Below are 21,294 nucleotides of genomic sequence, written 5' to 3'. Positions count from 1 at the left end.
GGAGGGAGGAGAGGGGAGAGAGGGGAGGGAGGAGAGGGGAGAGAGGGAGGAGAGGGGAGGGAGGAGAGGGAGGGAGGGAGGAGAGGAGAGAGAGGGAGGAGAGGTGGAGGGAGGAGAGGGAGGGAGGGAGGAGAGGGGAGAGAGGGAGGAGAGGGGAGGGAGGAGAGGGAGGGAGGGAGGAGAGGGGAGAGAGGGAGGAGAGGGGAGGGAGGAGAGGGAGGGAGGGAGGAGAGGGGAGAGAGGGAGGAGAGGGGAGAGAGGGAGGAGAGGGGAGAGAGGGAGGAGAGGGGAGGGAGGAGAGGGAGGGAGGGAGGAGAGGGGAGAGAGGGAGGAGAGGGGAGGGAGGAGAGGGAGGGAGGAGAGGGAGGGAGGGAGGAGAGGGAGGAGGGAGGAGAGGGGAGGGAGGAGAGGGAGGGAGGGAGGAGAGGGGAGAGAGGGAGGAGAGGGGAGGGAGGAGAGGGAGGGAGGGAGGAGAGGGGAGAGAGGGAGGAGAGGGGAGGGAGGAGAGGGAGGGAGGGAGGAGAGGGGAGAGAGGGAGGAGAGGGGAGGGAGGAGAGGGGGAGAGAGGGAGGAGAGGTGAGGGAGGAGAGGGAAGGAGGGAGGAGAGGGGAGAGAGAGGAGTGGGGAGAGGAGGAGAGGGGAGAGACGGAGTGGAGGAGATGGGAGAGAGGGAGGTGAGGGAGGAGAGGGGAGAGAGGGAAGAGAGGGAGGGAGGGAGTGGAGGAGAGGGGAGAGAGGGAGGAGAGGGGAGGGAGGGGAGGGAGGAGTGGGAGGGAGGAGAGGGGAGAGGAGGAGAGGGGAGAGAGGGAGTGGAGGAGATGGGAGAGAGGGAGGGAGGAGAGGGGAGAGAGGGAGGGAGGGGAGAGAGGGAGGGAGCGAGAGAGGGAGGGAGGGCGACCTGAGCGCGTCCCATATCGCAGCAGAGTGAGTGGCAGAGTGCCCTAGATCTGTGGATTGAAGAGTGGTGCCCTTTAGCCACACAGGCCTGTCTGATTAATATGAACGTTAGGCAGGGAGGGAGGGGAGGGAGAAGACAGTAACACCACACTAGGGCTGACCCATTTAGTCGAATGGTCGATTGTTTGGTCAATAGGCTGTTGGTCGACCAAGATTGTTTTAGTCGAGCCGTGGCAAATAAATCCAAAATATTCCACAGGAGACACCTGTCTGATTCCCGTCTGTCTGAGTGGACTAATCCATTGTGAAGGCTGCAGGGATGGTACATCGGTATCACCAGTAGTGCATTTACCGTTCATTCCCATTATTTATCATCTACAAGGTTTGTTTGGTTACCATAATATCTGTTAATCCAGTCAATATATTATTACTACAGTCTTAATGTTGTCATTGTAGGAGTGGACACGTTGTTTAGTTACCATAATATCTGTTAATCCAGTCAATATATTATTACTACAGTCTTAATGTTGTCATTGTAGGAGTGGACACGTTGTTTAGTTACCATAATATCTGTTAATCCAGTCAATATATTATTACTACAGTCTTAATGTTGTCATTGTAGGAGTGGACACGTTGTTTAGTTACCATAATATCTGTTAATCCATTCAATATATTATTACTACAGTCTTAACGTTGTCATTGTAGGAGTGGACACGTTGTTTAGTTACCATAATATCTGTTAATCCAGTCAATATATTATTACTACAGTCTTAATGTTGTCATTGTAGGAGTGGACACGTTGTTTAGTTACCATAATATCTGTTAATCCATTCAATATATTATTACTACAGTCTTAATGTTGTCATTGTAGGAGTGGACACATTGTTTGCAGAGCGCACAACCTAGGCTACACTTGTGAGAATTTTGGGGGGTTTATTTCCTTTCATTTACGAGTTGTCAATTTGCTCATTGTCTTTTGTTTGGAGAGCTCCTATCAATCTTGAGAAAGGACGCGCACCTGATTACACATATAGACTAGTCTACCTGGCCTGCGCGCAAATGTAGGCCTATAAATGTAGGCCTATAAATGTGGGCCTATAAATGTGGGCCTATAAATGTAGGCCTATAAATGTAGGCCTATAAATGTAGGCCTATAAATGTAGGCCTATAAATGTAGGCCTATAAATGTGGGCCTATAAATGTTCCCATTTGGGGATCTGATACTATTTCACCATCACTGAGGAGCTTCTCAAAGTCATTTTTTCTTCGCCTCAAACAGCAAGTAAATTAGGTCTGTTTTTACATCCATTGAGAATGACAATAGTTCCTCAAAGTTGCCTGTTTGAAAAATATTTCCAGCTATCTACCTTTCTGATTACTACTAGTCATGAAAGTGGAAGAAAATGTCATGCTCTGTTTTGGTGGAAAGGTGATAAAATTGGCCTACCTGATTACTTCTTATCCCTTGCGCAAAACAGCCTACAGCTGTGTCTGTCTGTCAGGAGCTCGCTGGCGCTGGAAACTCTGAGGGCCCACAATATTTTATACAATGTTTGCTAGCACAAGCTTCGGCTGGACCATTGGCTGGACCAATAGTTGATACAATGTTTCAAGTTCCTTGCAGATAGGCCATGCATGGCCAATGTGATTTATAGGATATTTATTTTTATCAGGATATTTTCTACCTTCGGGCTGCAATGTTTTTATTTTTTGGCTTTATGTAGGCTATTTTTACACATTGGCAATGACAATAGAGGTTACTTTTAGATTTGTATCATTTTCATTTAGTTTGAATGTTGATTAACCACATGACATTGATTTTGAGATATGAAGACTTTACTATAAATTAAATTAAACTCTGTGTATCATTTTTTTTTTTCAGTGCTTAAAGCATCAGACAAGCTCAGTAGCCTATATAGTTGATTTTATTCAAACATAGGGTGTCTATATATGGAAAAATACACGTTAAAAAATGTGACTCTTGATCAACCAACATTTTGTTTTGTCGGTGACAGCCGTACACTAGCTGTATGTGTGCTTGGGTTTAAAGTGATGGAGTTTAAAAGGGGGTTGTGTGTATAATGATATTCCCGCAAAAACGTTATTTCAAAGTATAAACCTCTGAACCTATTGCATTTAGGTGTACTTTATGTACGTGTGTGTGTGTGTGTGTGTGTGTGTGTGTGTGTGTGTGTGTGTGTGTGTGTGTGTGTGTGTGTGTGTGTGTGTGTGTGTGTGAGTCCGCTTCATAACACACAAACTGTAGTATCATAACTCTTTGCTCCACATTATGGCACTTGTTTCCACTTTTTTGTCAGATTATAGTCACTGGTGATTGAGTGCGTGAGTGGTTGTGGTCATCAGTCTGTGGTCAGTGGTTGTGGTTGGTACAGTGATTGGCAGAGCTGTATCATGGCTATTTGAAACAATTTTAAGAGCAAACAGGCTACAGAAATGACCATCCATCAACCCTGCTCACAGAATATTGACTTTGTTTTTTTAATCTTATTAATCTTATTAAATTGAATCTTAAATTCAATTTACGTCATAAAAGTGTTTGAACTAACATTATACAATTTCCCACAACTGAATGAATGCTGTGGATTTTCTCCTTGACATACAGTTGAAGTCGGAAGTTTACATACACCTTAGCCAAATACATTTAAACTCAGTTTTTCACAATTCCTGACATTTAATCCTAGTAAAAATTCCCTGTCTTCGGTCAGTTAGGATCACCACTTTATTTTAAGAATGTGAAATGTCAGAATAATAGTAGAGAGAATTATTTATTTCAGCTTTTATTTCTTTCATCCCATTCCTCCTGACAGAGCTGGTGTAACTGAGTCAGGTTTGTAGGCCTCCTTGCTCGCACACACTTTTTCAGTTCTGCCCACACATTTTCTATAGGATTGAGGCCAGGGCTTTGTGATGGCCACTCCAATACCTTGACAATGTTGTCCTTAAGCAATTTTGCCACAGCATTGGAAGTATGCTTGGGGTCATTGTCCTTTTGGAAGACCCATTTGCCACTAAGCTTCAACTTCCTGACTGATGTCTTGAGATGTTGCTTCAATATATCCACATACTTTTCCATCCACATAATTTCCCACTTCATCATGATGCCATCTATTTTGTGAAGTACCCCAGTCCCTCCTGCAGCAAAGAACCCCCACAACATGATGCTGCCACCCCCGTGCTTCATGGTTGGGATGGTGTTCTTCGGCTTGCAAGCCTCCCCCTTTTTCATCCAAAAATAACAATGGTCATTATGGCCAAACAGTTCTATTTTTGTTTCATCAGACCAGAGGACATTTCTCCAAAAAGTATGATCTTTGTCCCCATGTGCAGTTACAAACCTTAGTCTGGCTTTTTTATGGCGGTTTTGGAGCAGTGGCTTCTTCCTTGCTGAGTGGCCTTTCAGGTTATGTCGATATAGGACTCGTTTTACTGTGGATATAGATACTTTTGTACGTGTTTCCTCCAGCATCTTCACAAGGTCCTTTGCTGTTGTTCTGGGATTGATTTGCATTTTTCGCACCAAAGTACGTTCATCTCTAGGAGACAGAACACGTCTCCTTCCTGAGCAGTATGACGGCTGCGTGGTCCCATGGTGTTTATACTTGCGTGCTATTGTTTGTACAGATGAACGTGGTACCTTCAGGCGTTTGTAAATTGCTCCCAAGGATGAACCAGACTTGTGGAGGTCTACATTTTTTTCTAAGGTCTTGGCTGATTTCTTTTGATTTTCCCATGATGTCAAGCAAAGAGGCACTGAGTTTGAAGGTAGGCTTTGAAATACATCCACAGGTACACCTCCAATTGACTCAAATGATGTCAATTAGCCTATCAGAAGCTTCTAAAGCCATGACATAATTTTCTGTCATTTTCCAAGCTGTTTAAAGACACAGTCAACTTAGTGTAGGTAATCTTCTGACCCACTGGAATTGTGATACAGTGAATTATAAGTGAAATAATCTGTCTGTAAACAATTGTTGGAAAAATTACTTGTGTCATGCACAAAGTAGATGACCTAACCGACTTGTCAAAACTATAGTTTGTTAACAAGAAATTTGTGGATTGGTTGAAAAACGGGTTTTAATGATCCCAACCTAAGTGTATGTAAACTTCATACTTCAACTGTATCTCCTGGATATTGTCCATTGATTAGCTCTAGCAGCCAGCCAGCCAGCCAGGCATTGTATACAGTACTGTACAGTAGGCCATTCTGCTGCTCCCAGCAGGATTGGCTCAGGCGTTATTGAGTTGGGATGTGGAGCTATTGTTTAGGGAGGCAGAGATGAGCCACACAGAGCCCCCCCCCTCCCATGTCTGACTGAGACAGAGGGAACAAATGTCATAAATCATCCATAATCCACCACACTGGAGAGGAGAGGAGAAAAGGGGAGACATCACGCTTCACATAATCTGCCCTGCTCACAAATCCACCATACGGGTGACAGATTAACATTAGCCTGACATCTAGGCTACGATTTTCCAGTCAACTCACCGGGACCCAGAAAATAACCTGTAAATGTGAATGTGAAATACTTGAAAGGAATAGATTTCTGCTGGCATTTCTCTCTTTTCAGTTTCAGTTTCAGTGTAACATAAGAAGCATATTTGACAAACGGAAGAGTTGCATATTACTGTTATATACCTCTGTAGTCCACTTACTGGAAATGGAGATTCACCTGGCAGAACAATTTTTATGGGGGTCTGGGGGCATCCACCCCCTGCAGAAATGTGACACTAAATCCTGTATTTTGGTGTGCTCTGAACTGCATATGGAATGAATAGACTTTCAAAAAGTGTTGTTCTAAAACATTTCACAAACCGTCTTTTCTCTGTCCTCTTGCATTGTGTCCAGGTGGCCTCTAAGGACTTCATGGCAATGAAGCGCTCCCAGCTCTACGGGATGGGCAACAACCCCTACTCTCAGCAGCAGCAGGGTGGGCCCTACCCCAACCAGCCATACGGATCACCCACTCCACACCGATACCCAATGGGGATGCAGGGGAGGGGCCAGGTGGGCATTGGCGGGATGCAGTACCCTCAACAGCAGGTATGTACACTATGTCCACATGAGGAAGATGATTCACAATTGTGCAACTGTTCTGTTGCACACTCGCTCCCTAGGGCCAGGTTCTTTTCCAGAACATCTGATGTGACAGGAAAATCCCCAGGCCCTTTTCTTCCCTGATGCTTGACACTTGATTTAAGTGTACTTTAATACCAAGCCATTCTGTGTTCTCTGAGTGTATCATGTCAGATGGTACAGTAGAGTGTCAGATTGATTAGTAAGTATCTCAGTTTGATTGAGAAAGCATCCTCTGTACAGTAGATTACAGGAACTGTCACAGTTGTAATAAATGGCATTGCAATGGCTATTTGTTTCTCATTTGGAACAATATCTGTATTTCTTCGAAGGATGGCATGTTTCATTTCAGATCTAGCCCAAAGTGTCACGCAGTGCCGCCTCTGATATTTCTGTGGCTCGCATCTGGTAGTGGCAGTTCATCAATGCGTTCCCCATATCCTCCCTCTGGAATGGGCTGGTTGCTGTCTTTAGTGTGATGAAACCAAACCCAGTACTGGAGGAGTCATTCTAACAACAGTCAACATCTGTCTCTCACAGCCAAGAGCCGCACTTCACTAATATAATGATTCAGTGTCCTGTCTAACGCACCCTAAAGTCAATCCCATTTGGAGTGTGTGTGTGTGTGCGTGTGCGTGTGCGTGTGCGCGTGCGTGTGCGCGTGCGTGTGTGTGTGTGTGTGTGTGTGTGTGTGTGTGTGTGTGTTAGAAATAGAGTCTTGTCTCTGTACGCAGACTAGGACAAAGACTCAGTCAGTTTGGTTGGTTTTTAAACAGCTGTGTTTGCTGCCAGAGCAGGCCAGTCTATTCTATAATTAGCCTGACCTGACGGTCAGAGTTTTAATGTGCCTCGCCAAGGTTTGTTGCACACATGGTGAGAGCAGATATGATATTGAGAAGGACAGACAGACAGTCTTTATTCTTTCTGATTACATTTATATTATAAACCAGGGATGGGGAACTGGCTTACAGGCCCTAAAAAATAAATACTAATAATAATAATTGTAAAATTGCATGAAATTAGTTATACAATTGCAAAATCTTCTGTCCGCCCATGCAAAATGTGTAGAACTGTAGCATTCTTGCTTTAAAACTGCAACATTTTCTTTACACCCGGTGGCAAAATGCTTAGAATTGCACAAAAATGAACTCTAAAAGTCTAAAAACTTTGTCTCAGTGGGCTCTAAAATGTTTTGCTCTCAATGTGGGGGAGGGTGAATGGATGTGGGTTCACAGACCACTGAGGTTTAATAAGAACTGGAGACTGCGTCTAAGATGTGCACCCATTGTTTTCAAGGCAATCTACTCACGCACACGCACGCACACACACACACAATTCAGCCATGGCGGCGCAGACCCAGTGTATTCTGAAGTCAAGTCAGTACACAGCACTACACAATAATCCACATAGTTATTAACAAAGCAGTAGAGACTCAGCCCTCTGTTTTCATTATTCACTCTAACACGCTCATGTTCAATATTATTCACTCTAACATGCTCATGTTCAATATTATTCACTCTAACATGCTCATGTTCAATATTATTCACTCTCCCATTCTCATGTTCAATATTATTTACTCTCCCATGCTCATGTTAAATATTATTCACTCTAACATGCTCATGTTCAATATTATTTACTCTAACATGCTCATGTTCAATATTATTCACTCTAACATGCTCATGTTCAATATTATTCACTCTAACATGCTCATGTTCAATATTATTCACTCTAACATGCTCATGTTCAATATTATTCACTCTAACATGCTCATGTTCAATATTATTCACTCTAACATGCTCATGTTCAATATTATTTACTCTAACATGCTCATGTTCAATATTATTTACTCTCCCATTCTCATGTTCAATATTATTCACTCTAACATGCTCATGTTCAATATTATTTACTCTCCCATTCTCATGTTCAATATTATTTACTCTCCCATGCTCATGTTCAATATTATTTACTCTCCCATTCTCATGTTCAATATTATTTACTCTCCCATTCTCATGTTCAATATTATTTACTCTCCCATTCTCATGTTCAATATTATTTACTCTCCCATTCTCATGTTCAATATTATTTACTCTCCCATTCTCATGTTCAATATTATTTACTCTCCCATTCTCATGTTCAATATTATTTACTCTCCCATTCTCATGTTCAATATTATTTACTCTCCCATTCTCATGTTCAATATTATTTACTCTCCCATTCTCATGTTCAATATTATTTACTCTCCCATTCTCATGTTCAATATTATTTACTCTCCCATTCTCATGTTCAATATTATTTACTTTTTGGTGTCCCTGATTAGAGCCAGATCCCAGGGTCTAGCCAGCATGGCTGGGGCTGTGTGTGTGTGTGTGTGTGTGTGTGTGTGTGTGTGTGTGTGTGTGTGTGTGTGTGTGTGTGTGTGTGTGTGTGTTTGTTTGTGTCTGTGTGTGCAGACTGACTGAGACTACAGACCACTTCAGAGACTTCTTTCTACAGCTAAGCTGCTGCTACTGCTACTGTAGGCTGCTTCTGGCTCACTGTGATGACATCAGCACGCTCGGGCGCCACATAAACACAGGCATCAGAGACCTACTGTAATGCAGTGAGTAGAGGGATGTAGATAGAAAACACGCACGCAGGCTAGCACTCACACAGATACACATGAGTGGGGATGCGCACACTCACAACGCACACACACACACACACACACACACACACACACACACACACACACACACACACACACACACACACACACACACACACACACACACACACAAAACAAATTCCACACAAATTCCATTTTGGTCTTATGAAAATCAAGCTAATTACATGGGGAGAAAGACCATAGAGCCGCACAGAGCCGCAATGCAAAAATAATTAGCTCAATTATTGTTATCCCTCGTTATGGCCAAGGGAGGCCAAGGGAGCTAACTTCTAAAGTTATAATTATCTGGTGTTCACATTAAAGTGGAAGGCACCACAGTGAATTTGTGAAATATAACCAACTGAAAGTAATGAGTTTATATCTGGGGAGATAGAAGTGTTTGAATCATCAGATTCATCTTTACAGTGTGACGAGCAAGACAAATGGAGACTAGGCAATGAGAGAGAGAGAGAGAGAGGGTCAAAGAGCAGAAGAGAGCTTCTCGTCTCTTCTCTGGTTGGTGCTGGAGCCAGTGTGGACCTGACAGAGACAATGGCGTTTTTTCAATGTTTGGCAATTGAATGCTAACTATTTTTGGCTTGGAAAAAGCTACAAAATTATTATAATGTTATTATTTCATAATGTATTTAATGTTTAAGAAATGTATCCAAACCGAAATCTGTGATAATTTTTTTATCATCGAAACCAAACCGACCTCAAAAAGCACTAATCGCTCAGCAAGACTCCCTGGCTCCCAGGCCCAGTGTTAAGAACAGAAATTGTAGATAAATAATATTACATTGTATTGAATCATATTGTATTACACATTTCAGGGCCGGATTAAGAAATCTTTGGCCCCGGCACGCAATCATTTTCTGTAAACAAATCTGTGTACTAAGATGCACTTTGATGCATGGTAAATTTACTTTTGAGGAAAAGGCCGCTTTATAATAAAGCCATATTAACATTTGCAATGTGGCATAGGCTATAGTTGAGTAGAGGCGTTTTTAGGATTTCCACACATGGGGAACATTTGCTAGCAGGGTACCCATTTTTTTTTCCTTTTAAACGCATTTCATGCAATTCTACATCATTTACAGGTATTTATTTGTATTTATTTAACCTTTATTTAACTAGGCAAGTCAGATAAGAACAAATTCTTATTTACAATGACGGCCTACATGATATAAGACATTAGCTGAATCTTTTTCAATACTACAAAAATGACCGAAATGAGTGGCTATATACACTGAGTATACAAAACATTAAGAACACCTGCTCTTTCCATGACATACACTGACCAGGTGAATCCAGGTGAAAGCCAGGGTCCCTTATTGATGTCACTTGTTAAATCCATTTTTAACTGACTTGCCCAGTTAAATAAAGGTTAACTGTAAAAAATGATTGTAATAATTAGTATAGATCCAGTGTCAGTGAAGACTGTACAAATGTGTGCATTCTGGATCTGGGGAAACACTGGGGAGGTGCTTGGTCTTGTTCGGTTCAGTAAAGCCTCAAACATAAATTGTCCTCAACAGTGAAATAGGCTACTTAATGGGGAGGCAGAACACATCACAATTCAAACTGTTGTTCGAAAATAAAACTTGTGAGAAAATCATTTGTAATTGACAAGTTGACATGAAGTTGACACATGGCCTATAGATAATTAGCAGGCAGCATGTGTCTTGGTTTGAGGGCAGCGCTGGGTAACTATCCTGTTGCATAACAATCACATTGTGGGGCCTCCCGAGTGGCGCAGCGGTCTAAGGCACTGCATCACAGTGCTAGAGGCGTCACTACAGATCCGGGTTCGCTCCCGGCCTGTGTCGCAGCCGGCCGTGACCGGGAGACCCTTGAGGCGGCGGACATTGGCCCAGTGTCGTCCGGGATGTCCTTGTCCCATTGAGCTCTAGCGACTCCTTGTGGCGGCCGGGCGCATGCACGCTGACTTCAGGTCGCCAGCTGTACGGTGTTTCCTCCGACACATTGGTGCGGCTGGCTTCCGGGTTAAGCGAGCAGTGTGTCGAGAAGCAGTGCGGCTTGGCAGGTCGTGTTTCAGAGCTCCTGACTTTCTAGGGAGTTTTTCCTAGCCACCGTGCTTCTACATCTGCATTGCTTGCTGTTTGGGGTTTTAGGCTGGGTTTCTGTACAGCACTTTGTGACATCGGCTGATGTAAGAAGGGCTTCATAAATACATTTGATTGATTGATGGGACAAGACTGTAATTACCAATTAGATATCACGAAATTGGGGAGGAAAAAGTACAAGAAAAATATGAAGAATAAGAATTTCCAATCATACTTTGGAACAGTGAGTGCATTCTGACATCAAGTGCATATAAAAACTCACGTTGGGGCAATAAAATGACAAAAGTATTTTGGCACTGTCCCAGATTCAATGCATGGAAATACGTTAGCAACAACTTTATCTTTTAGTTTTCTTCCCTTTTCTGTCCCCATAATTCATATGCACCGTCGCTGAAGTGCTTGCTACACACGCAGCTATGCAAGGTTGGCTGCAGGACTACTTACATTGTATTTACTATTTCAAATTGCTGCTAATCGTCTTCTGCATCTCTCGGTATCTTTTATCGGAAAACAGTGACATTTGGTGCCTTCTTCCCTTGATGTCCTCTATACTGTGCAGCCTTGCCCTTTTCCACTTTGCGTAACTAACTTTTCCACCAGCTATTTCTGTGACATCAAGCTCCGTATAAGGGCATATCGTGACATTTCTACATAGTAGGGTCTCCACCACGAGGGTGAACATGGGCATTTGTTACCCATTTCCTCGGCTGTATAATAATCGCAAATGTTTTAGGTGGAAAAGCACACATTCCTGACTCAAAACCGATAGTACCTTTATCCAAAAATGGCTAATTCTGCCGTCTGCTTTCAATAAAACAATGATTTTTTAAATGATGAATTCACAGGCAACTGAGCAGAGTGAGGCGTGCATCCTGCAACGTCAGTAGTCACATGACCTGTTTTTGCTGTTTTGCTGTTTCAGTACAGCACTACAGGGAGAGAGAGAGATATAGAGGGAAAACTCAGCTGAAATAGTTTCAATGTCTGGAATCACTTGGGACTTTCTGGATTTTGGATAAACTTCTCTTTTAAATATTTCAGTAAAATTATGGCAATCATCCTTTTTTACCCCCAGTAAGAAACTTCTAGCCATTGGCTGCTGAAAGCTAAGAACTGCTAACTAACTGGTAAGAACCAAAACAGTCAACAACTTCGGGAGTACAGAAACCTAGAAATCAGCCGAAAGCCTTCTAGTGGATAAAGTAACAACTGCTGAAAATGCACCGTCAAAGAGGAGAATAATTATTGTCAAGAACGAAAAGAAAAATAGGCACACTAAGAGCGGGGCTCTCTGCCTCCTGTCTAGGTGTCTCTGTGTGGATACAGGATAGAGGCATCTCTGCTGTCACAGACAGTGCCAGGCTTGTGGATTAGTTCTATCCCAGGTTTAGTCCTCTCCCTTGGGGGTAGAGCTGCCCTGACCACCTCTCAGCCTGGAGCATTAGAGCGAGATGGTGGGAAAGGACTGGCAGCGCCTCCAGGTATTAACTCTCTATCGCTCTCTCACACACACACACACACACACACACACACACACACACACACACACACACACACACACACACACACACACACACACACAAACACACACTTCCCCAACTCTCCTCAGCAGACTCACATAGTCAATTAAAGTGATCTGTCTTTCCCACCTCTCTTTTAAACAGCCATGGTAGGCAAGCAGGAGGCAAGCAGGAGGCAAGCAGGAGGCAAGCAGGAGGCAAGCACAGATACTAAACTCTGTTTTATCTCTGAAGGAAAGCCTCCGCCCTCAAGCAAATGTGGCGCTGCGTTCAGTCAGGTAGAGTAAGTGTGTGTGTGTGTGTGTGTGTGTGATGTGACAGAGGCAGCGTTGGTCCACAGGAGGCAGAACAAACAGTGCAGGGAGCCAGGCAGACGGACCTGTCTGATGACAGGACGAGACGGCTGTTTGTTTGGAAGTAGAATGAACTTGAAAGTAAAAAGGCTGTCAATTCCACTGTAATTTCCTGTGATGTCAAAGTTGTCAGACAGAAGGAAAAGGAATTTGAAGGAAACGTTAGCGTTTGATGTGTCGGAGGGGAGGGGGAGAGATTGTCTGTGAAATGAAAGAGGGAAAATGTGTCAACAAGCCAGGGAGGAACCATTACCTGTGTCTTCTGCTTGTTCTGACAGACTCGCCTCAGCCAAGTTAATAGAATCCAGCCATTAGACTGGAGTGGAAATGTGGCTGTGGCCAGCATCCATTCTTCCACTGGTGAAGACCTCTGTCCTTTCTGCTTGCCTTTTCTTTCCAATGCTACTTGGAAAGCTTTTCATTCAAAGAAACGTGTGTTTTTTCCTCTCTTCTGTTCGTACGTTCAACCTTGAAGTTGTTTTTTCTGGTTCCTCCCGCACCATAAAAAGTGAATCCCACTCTCCCAGATGGGCTCCCATCACCTCTGTGTCATGGCTATCGACTGCAGGGAATTAGCTGGGTCATTTATGGCATTGATTGAGGCGTGTTGGTGAGGAACACTTGGAGCCGGTGTAATCACTAGGGAGCCTGGCGGCTGTCTCGGGGGTTAATGTACTGAGTGCTGGTCAGCCTGATGGATGGCTGAGAGGGACACATCAATTACACCAGGAAGTCAGAGCGGACCGGGGCTGGTGGGGGCCAATGGTGGGGGCCGGTGGAGGATGGTGGGGCCCGGCGATGGGGGGCCGATGGCCCTTTGAAAGGCTTTTTGAAATGTTGAAGGCTGCTCTTCAAAGTCCTCCTGCTTCTCCTCCTACCACTCTCCTCTACCCCTCTCCTTTTCCTCTACCCCTCTCCTTCTCCTCTACCCCTCTCCTTCTCACCCTCTTCTCCTCTACCCCTCTCCTTCTCATCTACCCCCCTCTCTCCTCTACCCCTCTCCTTCTCCTCTACCCCTCTCCTTCTCATCCACCCCTCTCCTTCTCATCTACCACTCTCCTCTACCCCTCTCCTTCTCATCTACCACTCTCCTCTACCCCTCTCCTTCTCCTCTACCCCTCTCCTCTACCCCTCTCCTTCTCATCCACCACTCTCCTCTACCCCTCTCCCTCTCCTCTACCCCTCTCCTTCTCATCCACCACTCTCCTCTACCCCTCTCCTTCTCCTCTACCCCTCTCCTTCTCATCTACCACTCTCCTCTACCCCTCTCCTTCTCCTCTACCCCTCTCCCTCTCCTCTACCCCTCTCCTTCTCATCCACCACTCTCCTCTACCCCTCTCCTTCTCATCCACCCCTCTCCTCTACCCCTCTCCTTCTCCTCTACCCCTCTCCTTCTCATCTACCACTCTCCTCTACCCCTCTCCTTCTCATCCACCACTCTCCTCTACCCCTCTCCTTCTCCTCTACCCCTCTCCTTCTCATCTACCACTCTCCTCTACCCCTCTCCTTCTCCTCTACCCCTCTCCTTCTCATCTACCCCTCTCCTATACCCCTCTCCTTCTCATCTACCACTCTCCTCTACCACTCTCCTTCTCATCTACCACTCTCCTCTACCCCTCTCCTTCTCATCTACCTCTCTCCTCTACCCCTCTCCTTCTCATCCACCCCTCTCCTCTACCCCTCTCCTTCTCATCCACCCCTCTCCTCTACCCCTCTCCTTCTCATCTACCACTCTCCTCTACCCCTCTCCTTCTCATCCACTCCTCTCCTCTACCCCTCTCCTTCTCCTCTACCCCTCTCCTTCTCATCTACCACTCTCCTCTACCCCTCTCCTTCTCATCCACCCCTCTCCTCCACCCCTCTCCTTCTCATCCACCCCTCTCCTCTACCCCTCTCCTTCTCATCCACCCCTCTCCTCTACCCCTCTCCTTCTCATCCACCCCTCTCCTCTACCCCTCTCCTTCTCATCTACCCCTCTCCTCTACCCCTCTCCTTCTCATCTACCACTCTCCTCTACCCCTCTCCTTCTCATCCACCCCTCTCCTCTACCCCTCTCCTTCTCATCCACCACTCTCCTCTACCCCTCTCCTTCTCATCTACCACTCTCCTCTACCCCTCTCCTTCTCATCTACCACTCTCCTCTACCCCTCTCCTTCTCATCCACCCCTCTCCTCCACCCCTCTCCTTCTCATCCACCCCTCTCCTCTACCCCTCTCCTTCTCATCCACCCCTCTCCTCTACCCCTCTCCTTCTCATCCACCCCTCTCCTCTACCCCTCTCCTTCTCATCCACCACTCTCCTCTACCCCTCTCCTTCTCATCCACCCCTCTCCTCTACCCCTCTCCTTCTCATCTACCACTCTCCTCTACCCCTCTCCTTCTCATCCACCCCTCTCCTCTACCCCTCTCCTTCTCATCCACCCCTCTCCTCTACCCCTCTCCTTCTCATCCACCCCTCTCCTCTACCCCTCTCCTTCTCATCTACCACTCTCCTCTACCCCTCTCCTTCTCATCTACCACTCCTCTTCTCATCTACCACTCTCCTCTACCCCTCTCCTTCTCCTCTACCCCTCTCCTCTACCCCTCTCCTTCTCATCCACCCCTCTCCTCTACCCCTCTCCTTCTCATCTACCACTCTCCTCTACCCCTCTCCTTCTCATCTACCACTCTCCTCTACCCCTCTCCTTCTCATCTACCACTCTCCTCTACCCCTCTCCTTCTCCTCTACCCCTCTCCTCTACCCCTCTCCTTCTCATCCACCCCTCTCCTCTACCCCTCTACCCCTCTCCTTCTCATCCACCCCTCTACTCTACCCCTCTCCTTCTCCTCTACCCCTCTCCTTCTCATCTACCACTCTCCTCTACCCCTCTCCTTCTCATCCACCCCTCTCCTCTACCCCTCTCCTTCTCATCTACCACTCTCCTTCTCATCCACCCCTCTCCTCTACCCCTCTCCTTCTCATCTACCACTCTCCTTCTCATCTACCACTCTCCTCTACCCCTCTCCTTCTCATCCACCCCTCTCCTATCCCCGTCTCCTTTTCTCCTTTCACCCTCTCCTCTACCCCACTCCTCCACCCCTCTCACCCTCTCCTCCACCCCTCTCCTCTTCCCCTCTCCTCCATCCCTCTACCCCTCTCCTCTTCCCCTCTCCTCCACCCCTCTCCTCTTCTCCTCTCCCCCTCTCCTCCACCCCTGTTGTCCACCCCTCCACCCAGGGACCCAAGGCAGCATTTCCAAACCACAATTAAAACAGGAGACATTAAGAGGGATGGAGAGAAGGATAGAGGAAAGTAAAGAAAGAGGGAAGGATGGAGAGAAGAGGACGGCGGTACGATGAAGCAGCCAGGAGATGTATGGAGGCTGATTCATTAAGGTTCCTCCCGCTGCAGAATAGATTACGTTTCAGGATCAATTCAATTAGTGGGAACCCTGCGCACGTCAGTGGCTCCAATGGCCTGCTCTCATTTGTTACTTTTATTACCTACTGTTCTATAGGCCCCAGCCAATCAGCCGTGAGGAGCAGGACGCCATGCGTTCATTAGCTACAGATTAAAAAGGTCTTTGCACGTCGTCCCTCACACAGCCAACTCGTTGGTTTTCCCTTCAAGCCCAGCGTCAGTTGTATTGAGGTACAGTTTGCCTGTCTCTTCCATTTAAATGTCTGCTGTCGCTTGTGAAGAGTGTTTGAATAGGTTGGGAACTGCTCCTGTTTTTGAAGCTGTCCCCATTTTTGTGGAGCGTAGTAGAACAATGCTACTGTAGTTCGGCCTAAATTGGTGAATTGAATCCAGATTCAACATGCCCTCCCTAATGCTTTGGATTCAGACAGATTTCTAATACAGTCACTAATGGCCGATAGTGGGAGTACGTTCTCTCTGTGTGTCATAATGGCTGATAGTGGGAGAACGTTCTCTCTGTGTGTCATAATGGCTGATAGTGGGAGTACGTTCTCTCTGTGTGTCATAATGGCCGATAGTGGGAGTACGTTCTCTCTGTGTGTCATAATGGCTGATAGTGGGAGTACGTTCTCTCTGTGTGTCATAATGGCTGATAGTGGGAGTACGTTCTCTCTGTGTGTCATAATGGCTGATAGTGGGAGAACGTTCTCTCTGTGTGTCATAATGGCTGATAGTGGGAGTACGTTCTCTCTGTGTGTCATAATGGCCGATAGTGGGAGTACGTTCTCTCTGTGTGTCATAATGGCTGATAGTGGGAGTACGTTCTCTCTGTGTGTCATAATGGCTGATAGTGGGAGTACGTTCTCTCTGTGTGTCATAATGGCTGATAGTGGGAGAACGTTCTCTCTGTGTGTCATAATGGCTGATAGTGGGAGTACGTTCTCTCTGTGTGTCATAATGGCCGATAGTGGGAGAACGTTCTCTCTGTGTGTCATAATGGCTGATAGTGGGAGTACGTTCTCTCTGTGTGTCATAATGGCTGATAGTGGGAGTACGTTCTCTCTGTGTGTCATAATGGCCGATAGTGGGAGTACGTTCTCTCTGTGTGTCATAATGGCCGATAGTGGGAGTACGTTCTCTCTGTGTGTCATAATGGCCGATAGTGGGAGTACGTTCTCTCTGTGTGTCATAATGGCTGATAGTGGGAGAACGTTCTCTCTGTGTGTCATAATGGCTGATAGTGGGAGTACGTTCTCTCTGTGTGTCATAATGGCTGATAGTGGGAGTACGTTCTCTCTGTGTGTCATAATGGCCGATAGTGGGAGTACGTTCTCTCTGTGTGTCATAATGGCCGATAGTGGGAGTACGTTCTCTCTGTGTGTCATAATGGCCGATAGTGGGAGTACGTTCTCTCTGTGTGTCATAATGGCCGATAGTGGGAGTACGTTCTCTCTGTGTGTCATAATGGCCGATAGTGGGAGTACGTTCTCTCTGTGTGTCATAATGGCCGATAGTGGGAGTACGTTCTCTCTGTGTGTCATAATGGCCGATAGTGGGAGTACGTTCTCTCTGTGTGTCATAATGGCCGATAGTGGGAGAACGTTCTCTCTGTGTGTCATAATGGCCGATAGTGGGAGTACGTTCTCTCTGTGTGTCATAATGGCTGATAGTGGGAGTACGTTCTCTCTGTGTGTCATAATGGCCGATAGTGGGAGTACGTTCTCTCTGTGTGTCATAATGGCCGATAGTGGGAGTACGTTCTCTCTGTGTGTCATAATGGCCGATAGTGGGAGTACGTTCTCTCTGTGTGTCATAATGGCTGATAGTGGGAGTACGTTCTCTCTGTGTGTCATAATGGCCGATAGTGGGAGTACGTTCTCTCTGTGTGTCATAATGGCCGATAGTGGGAGTACGTTCTCTCTGTGTGTCATAATGGCCGATAGTGGGAGTACGTTCTCTCTGTGTGTCATAATGGCCGATAGTGGGAGAACGTTCTCTCTGTGTGTCATAATGGCCGATAGTGGGAGTACGTTCTCTCTGTGTGTCATAATGGCTGATAGTGGGAGTACGTTCTCTCTGTGTGTCATAATGGCCGATAGTGGGAGTACGTTCTCTCTGTGTGTCATAATGGCCGATAGTGGGAGTACGGTCTCTCTGTGTGCCATAATGGCTGATAGTGGGAGTACGTTCTCTCTGTGTGTCATAATGGCCGATAGTGGGAGTACGTTCTCTCTGTGTGTCATAATGGCCGATAGTGGGAGTACGTTCTCTCTGTGTGTCATAATGGCCGATAGTGGGAGTACGTTCTCTCTGTGTGTCATAATGGCTGATAGTGGGAGTACATTCTCTCTGTGTGTCATAATGGCCAATGACTCTGATAGCTGATGGCTCATTACTCCCAGAAGCAACAACACTCACTGTGATATTTTGTATTTCCTTTATTTGTGCTGAAAGCCTACAAACAGCAGGACAGAATAAAAATAGTATCTGCCATTTAGCATTGTGCCAGATGGAAAGGGGGGGTTAGAGAGAGAGAGAAAAAAGAAAGAGAGAAGTAGAAGGATAGAGCGAGTGTGTGTGGGAGAGAGAGTGGGAGAGAGAGAGAGAGAGAGAGAGAGATTAGGTGCTAGATTAGTCTGGCTGTGCTGAGATTCATCTTTCTCTCGCTCCACATTACAGATAGATTTATACAGGTCAGGTCTGTCTTTACAGACCACAGTTTGTCTTGCATTTAGACTGGGCTAAATACTGCTGCTATTCACACTCTCCCATCACATCCACTCTCTAGATACTTGGAGGAACATTAATAAGCATCAATTAATTATTTATAAGTAGTGTGTACTAGGTAATAGAGTATTTAAGCATATTTAAACATCTACCATGCATGAGAGCATGTAACACGCATTATACACATTGATTAGCATTGTACAGGGAAGATGCAAGATGGTCACCTCGCTTCGCGTTCTTGGGAAACTATGCAGTATTTTGTTTTGTAATGTATTATTTCTTACATTGATACCCCAGGAAATCTTAAGTCTTATTACATACAGCCGGGAAGAACTATTGGATATAAGAACAACGTCAAGTTAGCAACATTACGACCAGGAATACGACTTTCCCGAAGCAGATCCTCTCTTCGGACCACCACCCAGGACAATGGAACTAATTCCAATAGGCAATCCAAAACAACGACGCCTCAGAAGAGGCAGGTCAGGCTCCGTAGACGGGCACATCGCTCACCGCTCCCAAGTATACTACTGGCCAATGTCCAGTCTCTTGACAACAAGGTAGATGAAAGTCGAGCAAGGGTTGCCTTCCAGAGACAGAGATTGAAACAGAGAATGTTACATGGAAACATGGCTCTCTCGGGATATGTTGTCGGAATCGGTTCAGCCACCGGGCTTCTCCATGCATCGCGCCGACAGAGATAAACACCTCTCTGGGAAGAGGAAGGGCAGGGGTGTATGCTTTATGATTAACGACTCATGGTGTAATCATAACTCAAGTTCTTCTGCTCACCTGACCTAGAATTCCTTACAATCAAATGCTGGCCATTCTATCTACCAAGAGAATTCTCATCAGTTAAAGTCACATCTTTGTACATCCCCCTCAAGCTAACACCAAGACGGCCATCAAGGAACTTCACTGGACTCTATGTAAACTGGAAACTATATATCCGGAGGCTGAATTTATTGAAGCTGGGGATTTTAACAAAGCAAATTTAAGATCAATGTTACCTACATTTTATCAGCATATTGATTGCATGACACATAGGGCTAATACTCTCGACCACTGCTACTCTAACTTCCACGATGCATACAAAGCCCTCCCCCGCCCTACCTTCGGCAAATCCAACCACGCCAACTTGCTCGTGACGACTTATAGGCAGAAACGCAAACAGGATGTACCAGTGACGAGAATCATTCAACGTTGGACTGACTACGCTCCAAGATTGTTTTGATCACGCGGACTGGAATATGTTCCAGTCAGCCTCAGATAACGACATTGATCTATACGCTGCCTCGGTGAGTGCATTTATAAACAAGTGCATTGGCGATGTCGTAACCACTGTGACTATTAAAACCTACCTTAACCAGAAACCGTGGATAGATGGCGGCAGTCGCGCAAAACTGAAAGCGCGATCCACCGCATTTAACCTTTGAAAGATGACTAGGAATATGACTTAATATAAACAGTGTAGTTATTCCCTCCGCAAGGCAATCAAACAAGCGAAATGCCGTAACGGGGACAAGGTGGAGTCGCAATTCAAAGGCTCAGACATGAGACGTATGTGACAGGGTCTACAGGAAATCATGGACTGCAAAAACAAAAACAGCCACGTCACGGACACCGACGTCATGCTTCCAGACAAACTAAACACCTTCTTTGCCCTCTTTGAGGATAATACAGTGCTACCGTCGCGGCTCGCTAACAAAGACTGTGCCCCCCCCCACTCTCCTTCTCAGTGGCTGACGTGAGTAAAACATTTAAACATGTTTACCCTCGCAAGGCTGCTGGCCTAGACAGCATCCCTAGCTACGTCCTCAAAGCATGCGCAGACCAGCTGGCTGGTGTGTTTATGGACATATTTAATCACACCCTGTCCCAGTCTGTTGTCCCGATATGCTTCAAGATGGCTACCATTGTTCCTGTACCCAAGAAGGCAAAGATATTCTAAACTAAGTGACTACCTCCCCGTAGCACTCACTTCTGTCATCATGGAGTACTATGAGAGGCTAGTCAAGGATCATATCACCGCCACCTTACCGGCCACCCTAGACCCACTTCAGTTTGCATACCGCCCCAACAGGTCCACAGATTACGCAATCGCCATCGCACTGCACACTGCCCTATCCCATCTGGACAAAGATAATACCTATGTAAGAATGCTGTTCATTGACTACAGCTCAGCATTCAACACCATAGTACCCTCCAAGCTCATCATCAAGCTGGAGGCCCTGGATCTTAACCCCGTTCTGTGCAACTGGGTCCTAGACTTTGACGGGCCGCCCCCAGGTGGTGAAGGTAGGAAACAACATCTTCACTTCACTGACCCTCAACACTGGGGCCCCACAAGGGTGTGTGCTCAGCCCTCTCCTGTACTCCCTGTTCACCCACGACTGCGTGGCCATGCACGCCTCCAACTCAATCGTCAAGTTTGCAGACGACACAACGGTAGTGGGCTTGATCACCAACAACGACGAGACGGCCTACAGGGAGGAGGTGAGGGCACTCAGAGTGTGGTGTCAGGAAAATAACCTCTCACTCAACATCAACAAAACAAAGGAGATGATCGTGG

At 45.9% G+C, this 21,294-nt stretch overlaps 1 protein-coding gene across 1 annotated transcript in view; it reads left to right on the top strand.

Annotated features, from left to right (window-relative positions):
• The window catches only part of LOC106575065 (AT-rich interactive domain-containing protein 1B), a 304,921-nt gene that overhangs the window by 36,886 nt on the left and 246,741 nt on the right, over positions 1 to 21,294 (top strand). The window contains exon 2 of the mRNA XM_045714993.1: positions 5,765 to 5,959. Within this exon, the coding sequence (XP_045570949.1) occupies positions 5,765 to 5,959 (195 nt within the window). The remainder of the gene's footprint in view (positions 1 to 5,764; positions 5,960 to 21,294) is intronic.

This window comes from Salmo salar, chromosome ssa01, assembly GCF_905237065.1.
Source record: "Salmo salar chromosome ssa01, Ssal_v3.1, whole genome shotgun sequence".
Taxonomy (NCBI): domain Eukaryota; kingdom Metazoa; phylum Chordata; class Actinopteri; order Salmoniformes; family Salmonidae; genus Salmo; species Salmo salar.
The sequence above is the reverse complement of the archived record's forward strand: the minus strand, read 5'-3'. Positions and strand labels throughout refer to the sequence as shown.